Source organism: Hyperoodon ampullatus (genome assembly GCF_949752795.1).
Source record: "Hyperoodon ampullatus genome assembly, chromosome: 18".
NCBI lineage: Eukaryota > Metazoa > Chordata > Mammalia > Artiodactyla > Ziphiidae > Hyperoodon > Hyperoodon ampullatus.
In genome coordinates, this window is record NC_136931.1 from 54,371,122 (window position 1) to 54,384,233 (window position 13,112).

General features: G+C 47.8%; 1 protein-coding gene across 1 annotated transcript in view; it reads left to right on the plus strand.

Annotated features, from left to right (window-relative positions):
- Nucleotides 1–2,769: 2,769 nt before the first annotated feature.
- Nucleotides 2,770–13,112, plus strand: part of SAE1 (SUMO1 activating enzyme subunit 1) — a gene marked incomplete at its 5' end in the record, with an annotated part of 68,964 nt that continues 58,621 nt past the window's right edge. Inside the window, one exon of the mRNA XM_079724441.1 lies at nt 2,770–2,867. Within this exon, the coding sequence (XP_079580567.1) occupies nt 2,770–2,867 (98 nt within the window). The remainder of the gene's footprint in view (nt 2,868–13,112) is intronic.

The window sequence follows — 13,112 nt, forward strand, 5'->3', positions numbered from 1 at the left end:
AGTGGCATTAAGTACATTCACAGTGTCATGCAACCATCACCACTACCTACTTCTTTTTTCATCACCTTTTGTATCTGGGTTCTTTCACTTAGCATAATGTTTTCAAGGTTCATCCAAATTGTGGCATGTATCAGTGCTTCATCCATTTTTATGGGTGAATATTATTCCATTGTATTGATTTCCCACATTTTATTTATCCATTCATCACCTGATGGATGGATTTGGTTGTTTCACGTTTGGCTATTGTGAATAATGTTGCCATGATGATTGGCATACAAATATCTGTTTGAGTCTCTGCTTTCAATTCTTTGGGTATATGCCTAAGAGTGGAATTGCTGGGTCCTATGATAATTCGATGTTTAGCATTTTGAGGGGAGGCTGCCCATTTCTTAAGGGCTGGACTCAGAAATTGGCCCAGCATTCACTTCTATCATATTCTATTTTTAAAAAAATAAATTTATTTATTTATTTATTTTTGGCTACGTTGGGTCCTTGTTGCTGCGCGCGGGCTTTCTCTAGTTGTGGTGAGCAGGGGATACTCTTCATTGTGGTGCCAGCTTCTCATTGTGGTGGCTTCTCTTGTCACAGAGCACAGGCTCTAGGCGCATGGGCTTCAGTAGTTGTGGCATGCGGGCTCAGTAGTTGTGGCTCATGGGCTCTAGAGCGCAGCCTCAGTAGTTGTGGTGCACGGGCTTAGTTGCTCCACAGCATGTGGGATCTTCCTGGACCAGGGCTTGAGCCCGTGTCCCCTGCATAGGCAGGCAGATTCTTAACTACTGTGCCACCAGGGAAGTCCCTCCATATTTTTTGAATGATATATTTTTAAAAAAATATTTATTTATTTATTTGGCTGTGCCGGGTTTTAGTTGCGGCATGAGGGATATTTACGTGTGGCATGTGATGTCTTAGTTGCAGCATGTAGGATCTAGTTCCCTGACCAGGGATCGAACCCAGGCCCCCTGCATTGGGAGTATGGCATCTTAACCACTGGACCACCAGGGAAGTTCCTTGAATGATATTTTGACCTCTGATGAATTGCTACCCTTTTCTGAGTCTCAGAGTCATATTGTAAAAGGGGAGGAAATATTTATCTCTGAGGTTCATAGGGTATGTACCTCACTGGACAAGGTCAGAGCACATAGTAGGAGCTTAATGTACCACCAGCAGTATAACCTCCTGAGGAAGCACGTGGGCCTGGATTTGAATCCTAGCTTCACTACTTCTAAGATATAAGACTTTGTTCAGGCCACTAATATCGATACTTAACTTTGCTGGACCTCAGACTCTTTAGCTGTGAAATGGGAATATTAAAGAATTTATCTACTCTTGCAAGGGTTAGAGAAATAATCCATGTAAAACCCATTTAAACTCCATGAGAGGGCAGCTATTTTTTTTTTTTTAAATACTCTTCTGTAACGTGATTATTTATTTATTTATTTATTTATTTATTTATGGCTGTGTTGGGTCTTCGTTTCCGTGCGAGGGCTTTCTCTAGTTGTGGCAAGCGGGGGCCACTCTTCATCGTGGTGCGCGGGCCTCTCACTGTCATGGTCTCTCTTGTTGTGGAGCACAGGCTCCAGACGCACAGGCTCAGTCGTTGTGGCTCACGGGCCTAGTTGCTCCGCAGCATGTGGGATCTTCCCGGACCGGGGCACGAACTCGTGTCCCCTGCATCGGCAGGCGGACTCTGAACCACTGCGCCACCAGGGAAGCCCGAGGGCAGCTATTTTTAATTCTTATTTAAAAATTAAAAAAAAATTTTTTTTACTGCTCTATCCCTAGCACAGAGACTGATGGTTGACAAGCACGTTCTTTTTTTTTTTTTTTTTCGGGGGGAGAGGCGTGTGCCAAGAGGCTTGTGGGATCTTAGTTCCCTGACCAGGGATTGAACCAGGGCCCTCGGTAGTGAGAGTGCAGAGTCCTAACCCTGGACCACCAGGGAATTCCCAAAAAAGTTCCTAATAAGTATTTGTTGAATGAATAATAAAAAGGTATTTTGCCTAGGGAAAATACATATTAGCTATTATTAGCTATTACTAACCTACAAGATTCCCCACCTGCTTCATATTATGATTTAATCTCTTACCACCCTCTCACTCTGCTCCAGCCACCCTGCCCTCTCCACAGCTCCTCAATTACGTTAGCATGTGCCAGCCTCAGGGCCTTTGCAGATGCTGTTCCGTCCAGGAATGCTACATTTCCCAGTCATCTACCCAGCTTGTTTCTACGGTTCCTTCAGATCTCTGCTCAACGATCATCTGTCACCCTGTAGTCCCATATCCTGTTTTAATTTTCTCCAAAACATTTATTGAGGGCCTGATTTATGTATTTTTTCCTTTGGGCCCTCCTCAAGGGAACGTAAGTTCCATGAGGGCAGGATTTTATCTATTTTACTCGCCACCCTATTTCACAACATCCCCGTTACCGGGATTTCGGCAGACGCTCCGTTTTACTTGCTGAATTGAAGGCCTCATAAACAACCACTTGGGTATCCTTGTGGGGCCAGAAGCCGCGCGGATTTTTGGCCAGGATTGGCGGGAGACTCCATCACGTGACTGGCTGATGCCCGCCCACCTCGGAGGCTAAGGAGGTCCACGTGATTCCAGGGTCCAGGGTCCGGCGGGGCTTGGAGAAGGTAGTGCGCAGGCGCGATCCCTGGCGCAGGCGCAGATGCGGCCTGGGCTCAGGCCCGTGGCGGTTGGCTGCTTGTGGGGCCGGCGGGCGGTTGCCGTGAGCAGGACCAGGGCTCCGGCGCGGAGAGCTGGCGCCATGGTGGAGAAGGAGGAGGCGGGCGGCGGTATCAGCGAGGAGGAGGCGGCTCAGTATGACCGGCAGATCCGTCTCTGGGGATTGGAGGCCCAGAAACGGTCAGGGCCGGTGCGGCTTGTGGGACTGAGGGTTTGGAGGGTGGTCTGGCCTGAGGCGTTGGGGAGCCGGAGGGTTTAATTTGAAGAGAGGAGGCGGGAATCGTGTACCCGGCCGTGGTCGCCTTCCTGAGAGGACTGGAGGGGTTGATTTGGGATGTTTCCTCGGAAGGTATGGGAAGCGGGGACGTCCTAGGTGGTGGGAGGGCCGTTCCGAGGAATTGGCGACCTCTAGAAGGGGAGCTGGGGGAGTTCTGAGCGATCCGGAGGATGCAGACTCAGGAACTCGACGCCCGAAGGGAGCGATGGTGGCGTTTGGATCGGGGTTGGGGACTTAGGGAATAGGGGGGGCCAGGAGTGCATGGAAACGATGAAAATGGGGGGGCATAGTTCATTCATTCATAGGTAGCGGAAACCTGTTTTCTGCTGGATGCTGGGGAGACTGGCGAGCCCAACAGATGAGAGCTTACATTCATTTTTGTGGCCTCTGAGGGGTGGGCCAGTCTGAAAGACTGAGGGTTTTTTCCGAGGAGTTTTGGAGCAAGTAATTTCAAGTGAGGTTCCTGAGAGGCTCGGAGAGTTGGGGGGGGGCTGGAGGTACCCGAAGAGATTGCTTGTGTCTAGATCTGGGGGTGTGTCCCGAGAGGACAGGATTGGGGATACCTTGGGCATGGGGGAGTAACTATCGGAGGGGATGAGGTCTTTGAAAGAGGTGGTCGATATGATCAGATATTGTTTGAGCACCTGCCACCGGCGCTGAGCGGGTATTAATGAACTAGGCAGACTCCTTGCCCACGTGGAGCTTACGTTCCGGTGGGGGAGGCAATACACATAAAAAAATAATAAAATATTAGGCAATGCAAGTGCTAGGGAGAAAAAATAAAGCAGGGAAAGAGGATCGATAAAGGATGGTGGGGTGGGAGAGCTATTTTGATAGGGTGGCCAGGGGAGGCCTCTGAAGAGGTAACATCGAGCCTCGGACCTGTATGAAAGGAAAGAGCCGTCTGGCCATCTGGGAGGATCTTCCTAGCACAGGGGACAAGTGTAAAATCCTAGAGGCCAGAGCATGCTTGGCAAATGAGAGCAACAGGGTGGCTGGAATCAAATGAGGGGTAGCTTTTTTTTTTTCTTTTTAAAATTAATTAATTGATTGATTTTGGGCTGCGTTGGGTCTTCGTTGCTGCGCGCGGGCTTTTCTCTAGTTGCGGCGAGCGGGGGCTACTGTTCATTGTGGTGAGCGGGATTCTTATTGCGGTGGCTTCTCTTGTTGTGGAGCACAGGCTCTAGGCGCGTAGGCTTCAGTAGTTGTGGCACGTGGGCTCAGTAGTTGTGTCTCGTGGGCTCTAGAGCGCAGGCTCAGTAGTTGTGGCGCACGGACTTAGTTGCTCCACGGCATGTGGGATCTTCCCGGACCAGGGCTTAAACCCGTGTCTCCTGCATTGGCAGGTGGATTCTTAACCACTGCGCCACCAGGGAAGTCCCAGGAGGTAGCTTTTGAATTCTAAGTGTGCTGGGAAACCTGTTGGAGAGTTTTGAGCCGAGGAGTAACACGATCTGAGTTGTGTTTGAAAAGGATCGCTCGTGCTGCGTGGAGAACAGGTGGAAGCGGGCAGAAGTGGAAATAACGATTCCGCCTAGGAGGCTGCTGCGGTAATCCCCTTGAGATGCAAGTAATGGTGGCTTGGAACTCTAGGGAAGGGGTCAGATGTAGATTCTGGATATAATTTGAAGGTAGAGGGGACAGGCTTTGCTGAAGGATTAAATGTGTGGAGTGGGAGAGGCAGAACTCAAGGTTGCCTCCAAGGTTTTTGGCCGAAGCAGTTGGAAAGACGGAAGTGCCTTCACTGACTGAGGTGGGGGAAGAATCAGCAGTTCTCTTTTGGACTTAACGTTTTAGCTGTTTACTGTACATCTAAGTAGAAATATGTGAGTGGTTGAGTTCAGTGATGAGGTCTGAGTGATGGGGGGTGGTAATGTGATGTGCGTGAGTACAGAGGGCAGAATTAATTGATCGAAGGGTTGGGGAGGCAGGCAGTTCAAGAGGTTTGAGGGGCGGGAGCTTCTAGAACTTTTTGGTGAGAGAGCGTGTGTGGTGGGTGGGGTGAGATGGGGGTTACTTCAGGCTCATTTCAGGTGTGTGGAGCCTTCTGTGACTGGGGAGGAGGGCGCATTACGAGGCATTAGCAAGCACTGGTCTGAGGGTTGAAGGCACCTGAGATAGAAGATTGGGGATTAAATGATGAGAATGGGCCTGAAGACATAGTGTCGAATGAGTTTAGGAACTGCCGTTTGAAGGAGTGTTAGGGGTTCCTGAAGGGTTGAGAAGGGGATCGTAAGTGTACTAGAAGGGTTGATCCCAGGCGTTGGGGGCAGCAGGTGGTTTTGTTTGAGGTGGGGTAAAGTTGGTGAGGATTAAACTGGAATTAGTGAGGGATCTGTCGGAGGGGTAGGAATGAATGATTTACCTGAGGAGCATTAAAGAATGGATGGAGGGCTCCTGAGGGAGAGGTGACCTAAGGGGCAAGTCAAAGTCGGGGTATGGAATTCTTGGGAGATGGGAGTTACTCTGAGGAAGTGAAGATGTCTAGAACTCAGCGAGAACCTGAAAAGGATTGGCTGAGGGTCCTGGGAGGGTAGCAAGGGGTTACCTATAATTTGGAATCGATAGATTTGTATACAGTCTTACAGAGTTGATTAAAGTGCTCTCTTGTCCCTTTTTCAGCTGAGTCTCATAGCAGCTCTTTGGAGAAGGAAAGGCAGTGATTTCCTCCTCTGTACAGAAAGCAAGGAGGCTCCACAAAGCAAATTGACTTGTCTCTAAGGGAACTCCAGGTGGGATAGGGGAACTGTGGGGACTGGGATTCCTTGTGAAATAGAAAGCAGCCTGGGAATCGACAGACTGCATTCTGGCTACAGTTTTGCCTCTGACTCTATAATGTTGGACCAAGGTTGTCAGAGAATTGGAAGGGAGACAAATAATAATAAAAAGGATCTTCAAGGGAACTCATACAGTCTAGAGGTTAAAAACTGGTGTGTATCTCTCATACAATGTTTTAATTTTTTTGAAATTAGTTGCCAGCATTTAAAAATCTAGAGAATTGGCCAAATTTGGGACAGTTTGAGCATCAGAAGGAATAAAATCGACTTCACTTAGAAATATTTAATAATGTGTCTTCTGATGTAGTGAAATAAGAACCTCAGGGCATCGTCTTTGATGTTTTCCTGCCAGATATCATGTTTTCACAAATTAAAGGACACCATCGAGGTAATGATGAGATGTCCAGAATGTGGGACGTTTTACAAGACGACTGCCCTGGTTCTCTTCCAGAAGTCAATGTCATGGAAAAAACAAGCGAAGGGACTGTTCTAGATTAAGAGAGTAAAGGGTGGAGCCAAATGCAAGGTGTAACCCTGACTGGATCCTGGTTTAAAAAGAAAACTTCCCTAAAAAACATCTTTTAGGCAATAGGGGAAATTTGAGTATTCAGTCCTGTTAGATGATATTTGGAATTATTTTCTACATGTGATAATGGTGTGGTTATGAAGGAGAATGTCATATTTTTGGAGTTGCACGCTAAAGGTGTGAAGTGCTGTGATGTCGGCATATGGGTAAAGCCAGTAGGGCAAAGTGTTAACTATTCTTTCTATTTTTCTGTACGTTTGAAATTTTTTATAATGAGAAGTTGGGAAGATGTGTCTGTCTCCCTCCCAACCAACCCCACCCTCCCCACATATGTAGATTTCACAGTTTCTGTCTTTTGAAAAATAGTAAGGTCAGACATCTCCACATTGGTTGGAGCTAAGTAGAGGCCGCCTCTTTTATTTGGCCACACCGTGAGGATGTGGGATCTTAGTTCCCCAACCAGGGATCGAACCCGCGTCACCTGCATTGGAAGCGCAGAGTCTTAACCACTTGCCCGCCGGGGAAGTCCCGAGGCTCTTTTACACAGAGCCTGGGCTCTCTGCTTGGCCGTCGTCTCCAGCAGCTCTGCTTCACTCATTGATAGAATTGCCTGGCCCCTGTAAGCGCATCTCTTGCTGTGGCGCCGAGCCCATTTTGTGGATGAGGTTCAGGGAAGGGAGCCACCTCTCCCAAGGTCACACACCAAGTACATAGAAGAAGGAGGACTTGAATCTAAGCCACTAACTTCAGGTTCACTGCTCTTTCCACAGTAGCTCATTTGCCACAGTGGGAGGCTCATTCTTTCAATCAGATGAACCTAAAGGAGAGTGTTGAAGCTGGCAGCCCTGTGTGTTCTCAGACTGTGTGCTTCAGCAGTTTTTGCACCGACTTTCACAACAAAGGCATGTCTAATTTTCCTCCTTCCACTCAGCGGTCATTTATCCCCTATCTAAGAGTGAGGAAGGAGGGTGACTGAGAAGAGAGAAGTAGAGGATGAGCTCCATGAGGGCAAAGCACTTTGTAAATGTCCAGTAATTAAGATGTGGGTTTTGACTGGTCTCTAGTAAATTCCCAGTGCCTGCAAGTATGTAGACATTCAGATATTTGTTGAGTGGATGAAGTGATTGTACACTGCAAAGACCTAGGAAGTCCAGAAACCTGGGTTCAATTCCCAGCTCTGCTAACTAGCTCTTTGACCCTGGGTGAGTCACAACAGTTTCTTGGCCTTAGGTTCCACATCTGCAAAAAAGGAGGGGTGAGTGTGACTAAATCTTTAAGGACTCAACTGAAGTGTTTTTGTTTTTTTTTTAAGATGTTGGGGGTAGGAGTTTAGTAATTTATTTATTTATTTTTGCTGTGTCGGGTCTTCGTTTCTGTGCGAGGGCTTTCTCTAGTTGCGGCGAGTGGGGACCACTCTTCATCGCGGTGCGCGGGCCTCTCTTGTTGCGGAGCACAGGTTCCAGATGCGCAGGCTCAGTAGTTGTGGCTCACGGGCCTAGTTGCTCCACGGCATGTGGGATCCTCCCAGACCAGGGCTCAAACCCGTGTCCTCTGCATTAGCAGGCAAATTCTCAACCACTGCGCCACCAGGGAACCCCTCAACTGAAGTTTTGACTTTACAGGAAAGGGGCTCCAAAAACTTCCCTCTTTTCAAGCACTCATTACCCTACATTGCCGCTGTTCAGACAGCGCTTCAGTTGGTTCCATAGGCACCTACTTGCCATGAAAGTGACTGAGCGTGTACTGGAGGCCAATCCTGGTTGTTTCATGTAAGGATCAATTTTTTAGTGGTTAATAGTTGAGTTTGAATCTCAGCTCTAGAACTTCATAGTTATCTAACCTTGGATACATTTCTTAACTTCTCTGTGCTTCAGTTTTCTCACTTATCAAGTGGGAATAACAGAATCTATGTCATAAGATTATTGAGAAAAAAATGAGATTATGCATGAATAGAGTCTACGCACAGAAAGCATTCAGTAAGTTATAGCTACCATTATTTGACAAGTATAAATCACCAGCCACAAAATAAGGGAAAATAAATAGGAAATAGGTTGAGATAAATGAGATAAAGCAGGTGTCAGTGGGATGAGTGGAAACTCCAAAAGGACAAGGAAGACTGTAGGAGGAGCAGATTTGCCCAAGCAGATCAAGGTGAGGAACAGTCTTAAGTTCTGTCTTGGATTCTGACAGGACATTTAAGTAAGTATAATGAATGGGCAGTTGGATGGAGCAGGATTGTAGATTTAAGTGAAAAGGACTGTACTGTTAGTTAAGTGGAGAGTATTTTTAGAAGGAGAAAATGGTCAGATCTTCCAAGTAGCCCCATCATTTTTCTGGTCACAGTGACTAGAAACCTAGGAGCCTCTGTCCTTTCTGTCCACATCCAGTCTATTGGAAGTTCCTCTAGGCCCTGCTTCAAGTTCTGTCTCATCCTCCCTTCTTAGTCCAAGCTACACGCATCATCTCAGATCACCTGAACAGTTCCTCCCTGGTCTCCCCTGTTCCACGTGTGACTCTTTATAATCCATCCTCCACACAGCAGCCAAACTGATTTAAATTTAAAAAACAGATCACAGCAGTCCTGCTTAAAGCCTTCCAGTGATTTCCTGTATACTCAGATCTTTAAAAATCTGTTGCCTTTCCTGCCCTGCCTTGTCCGACCTTGCCTGCATCTCCCTGGCTCACTCCATTCAAGCTGCTTGTATCTTTATGTTCCTCAAATATGCTAAAGCTCTCTCTGGCCTTGGGGACGTTGTGCTTGCCCTACTCGAAATCATCTTATACACGATTTTTGCATGACTCACTCTCACGCATTAGACTGTCAATAAATGTGGTTTGAATATGAATTTGGTCGTCTTCAGAATTTTTAATCATGAGTGGAATTCATTGGCTTGACTTACCTTGCAGTATGTATTGTGAATTCAGATTGTGGTGTAAAGACTGGTTCCTTCCTTCCCAGAAATTGAAAAGGTATTCCCATGGCAGCAGAAGTAGAGAGGAGAGTAAATCAGCAAGTATTTATTTAGAACCTACTGCATGCAAGGCAGCATGGGGGAGACATTGAGAGAGGGAAAAAAAAAAAATCATAGGTCCTGGTTAGAATTGAATTTGGGATCCCAGCTCTGGACACCCGTTAGCTGTGAGAGCTTGGACACCTTTTCTGAACCTCAGTTTTTTCCTTTCTCAAGGCAGACATGGATCCTTTCCTGTGGAAACGTGATGGCCTACTTGGGGGCCTGTGGAGCCACTTGGCCTTTTAGGGAGAGAAATTGTATGCAACATTTAGGATGTGTGCTTTTTTTCTGAGAGAAAAACAGTGAAGAACCATAATCAAGGTTTCAGTGAGGCACTGTATATATTGTATCTAGCTCAGTGCCTAGAACTTAGTGAGCCCTCTGTGGTTGGTAATTACTGTCACTGTTTTTTTTTTTTTTTAATTTATTTTATTTTTGGCTGCGTTGGGTCTTCATCGCTGCACGCAGACTTTCTCTAGTTGCGGGGAGCGGGGGCTACTCTTCGTTGTGGTGCGCGAGCTTCTCATTGCGGTGGCTCTCTTGGTGTGGTGCGCAGGCTTCTCATTGCAGTGGCTTCTCTTGGTGCGGAGCACAGGCTCTCGGCGTGCAGGCTTCAGCAGCACACGGGCTCAGTAGTTGTGGCACACAGGCTTAGGTGCTCCATGGCATGTGGGATCTTCCTGTACCAGGGATTGAACCCGTGTCCCCTGCATTGGCAGGCGGATTCTTAACCACTGCGCCACCAGGGAAGTCCCGTTAGCTGTTGTTTTGATCATCTTTTTTTTTTTTTTTTTTTGCGGTATGTGGGCCTCCCACTGTTGTGGCCTCTCCCGTTGCGGAGCACAGGCTCCGGACGCACAGACCCAGCGGCCATGGCTCACGGGCCCAGCCGCTCCGCGGCATGTGGGATCTTCCCAGACCGGGGCACGAACCCGCGTCCCCTGCATCGGCAGGCGGACTCTCAACCACTGCGCCACCAGGGAAGCCCTCTTTTTTTTTTTTAACATCTTTATTGGAGTATAATTGCTTTACAAAAAATATGGAACACTTCACGAATTTGCGTGTCATCCATGTGCAGGGGCCATGGTAATCTTCTCTGTATCATTCCAATTTTAGTATATGTGCTGCCGAAGAGAGCACTAGCTGTTGTTTTATTAGGTACCAGGTTTATGTAATTCTGCCGATGGACATTTGGGTTTCTTTTGGTGTATTTTTTTTTTTTAATAAATTTTATTTATTTATTTATTTATCTTTGGCTGCATTGGGTCTTCATTGCTGTGTGTGGGCTTTCTCTAGTTGCAGCGAGCGGGGGCTACTGTTCGTTGCAGCCCAGGCTGCTCATCGCAGTGGCTTCTCTTGTTGCAGAGCACAGGCTCTAGGTGTGCAGGCTCAGTAGTTGTGGCTCGCAGGCTCTAGAGCGCAGGCTCAGTAGTTGTGGCCCCCGGGCTTAGTGGCTTCGCGGCACGTTGGATCTTCCCAGACCAGGTCTCAAACCCGTGTCCCCTGTGTTGGCAGGCGGATTCTTAACCACTGCACCACCAGGGAAGTCCTGGTGTATCTATTAATTCAATAGCAATTGGAGTAACAGTGTGGTAAGTCCCAAGCACAGTCATAGATGCTAGAGATACCATGGTTTCTGGAGCTTACTTACATTGTAATGGAGGAACGAGGAATGAACACATAAACAAGTAGCAAAATTCCAGATAGAAAAGATGTAGACCTATTTTGGACTAGGTGGCCAGTGTGGACTTTTTTACGGAGGGGCAGTTGAGCTGAGACCTAAAGAATGGGTCATGTGAAGAGTTAGGGGAAGAAGCAGAGAGAACAGCTAATGCTAGAGTCCTGCGGTGGGAGCAAATGTGGCATTTTCTGGGATCAAGGAAGGCCAGCCTGGCTGTAGGCAAGTTACCAGGGGACAGAGTAGGGTGAGACAGGCAGGAGTGGTTGCAGGGCTGTTGGTAAGGAGCTTGCATGGGGGCCACTGAAAGGTCTGAGCAGGAGAGTGGCGTGGTCAGGTTTAGAAGCTCTCTACCTGAGATGGGGACAGTGGATTGTTGGGGACAGGAATGGAAGCAGGGAGGCCAGGTGTCAGGCTCTTGTGTTTTGTTTTGTTTTTTTTTTAAAGGGAACGCTATTTATTTATTTTTTTGGCTGTGTTGGGTCTTGGTTTCTGTGCGAGGGCTTTCTCTAGTTGTGGCAAGCGGGGGCCACTCTTCATCGCGGTGCGTGGGCCTCTCACTATCGCGGCCTCTCTTGTTGCAGAGCACAGGCTCCAGATGCGCAGGCTCAGTAGTTGTGGCTCACGGGCCTAATTGCTCTGCAGCATGTGGGATCTTCCCAGACCAGGGCTCGAACCCGTGCCCCCTGCATTGGCAGGCAGATTCTCAACCACTGCGCCACCAGGGAAGCCCACTCTTGTGGTTTTATAGGTGAGAAATGGTGACTCAGAGTAGGGCTGTGTGGCTGTGAAAATGGAGGGAAGTGGTGGACGATGCTGCTGTGAATAGCATTGTACATGATTTTTGTGCCCACGTGAGTATTTCTGCAGGATTGATTCCAAGAAGGGAATTGCTGCATTAGAGTCTGAGTAATGATAGCCAGCATTCATTCAATGCTGACTATGTGCCAGGTACTATTTTAAGTGCTTTTCATGTAATTGAGCCATAAATAAGCAGTAATCTCAGGGCCCCTAGAATGGTTAAGGATTAAAAACATAAACATGATATTCAGTGTTGTTGGCAGTTGAATTAAAAAACCTCCCAAGGGACTTCCCTGGCGGTCCAGTGGTTAAGCCTCCAAGCTTCCACTGCAGGGGGCATGGGTTCGATACCTGGTCAGGGAACTAATATCTCGCATGCTATGAGGCATGGCCACAAAAACAAAACAAAACAAACAAACAGAACCCCAAAACCCTCCCGAGCAGTCAGAGCCTATGGAGCTCTCTAGGATGGAGGGATCCTAGAGAGGCCACGGGCTGCATGTGATTTATGTCAGAGGCATTTATGTGGAGCAGTTGCTTGAAGAGTTTAGAGGGTACTCGCCTGAGTCTGCTGTGATAAGGACTTTTTGAGGAAATGGCATTTGAGTTGGGGTTTGAAGTCTGGAGGAAAGGCTTGACTAGGCAGAGAGAGGAAGACAGGGTGCGTTTCAGGTGTGTGGAATGTTGTGATTTAAAGTCTGCAGGTAGGGGACTTCCCTGGTGGTGTAGGGGTTAAGAATCTGCCTGCCAATGCAGGGGACATGGGTACGAGCCCAGGTCCAGGAAGATCCCATGTGCCACAGAGCAACTAAGCCCGTGTGCCACAACTACTGAGCCTGCGCTCTAGAGCCCACAGGCCACAACTACTGAGCCCGTGCACCACAACTACTGAGCCTGCATGCCACAACTACTGAAGCCTAGAGCCTGTGCTCCGCAACAACAGAAGCCACCACAATGAGAAGCCTGCGCACTGCAATGAAGAGTAGCCCCCGCTCGCTGCAACTAGAGAAAGCCTGTGCACAGCAGCGAAGACCCAACGCAGCTAAAAATGAATGAATGAATGAATAGCTTCTCTTGTTCCTGCACTGATCTTGATGCTAGCAGATTTGGGATTTCCTTCAGTGATATGACCAAAGGGTAAAATGGTCATATTTTAATGGAATTGTCACTTGAAAGGCTCCTGTCAGCTAGGCTATGGTTGGCAGTGGAAGGGCCGTGTAGAAAAAAGCAATAATGGAGAAGCTGAGCCCCAGACATATTCCTGTGTCAATGTTCTCTCCCTCCCCACCACGCCCCGCCATTTTACCCTTTGGTCATATCACTGAAGGAAATCCCAAATCTGCTAGCATCGA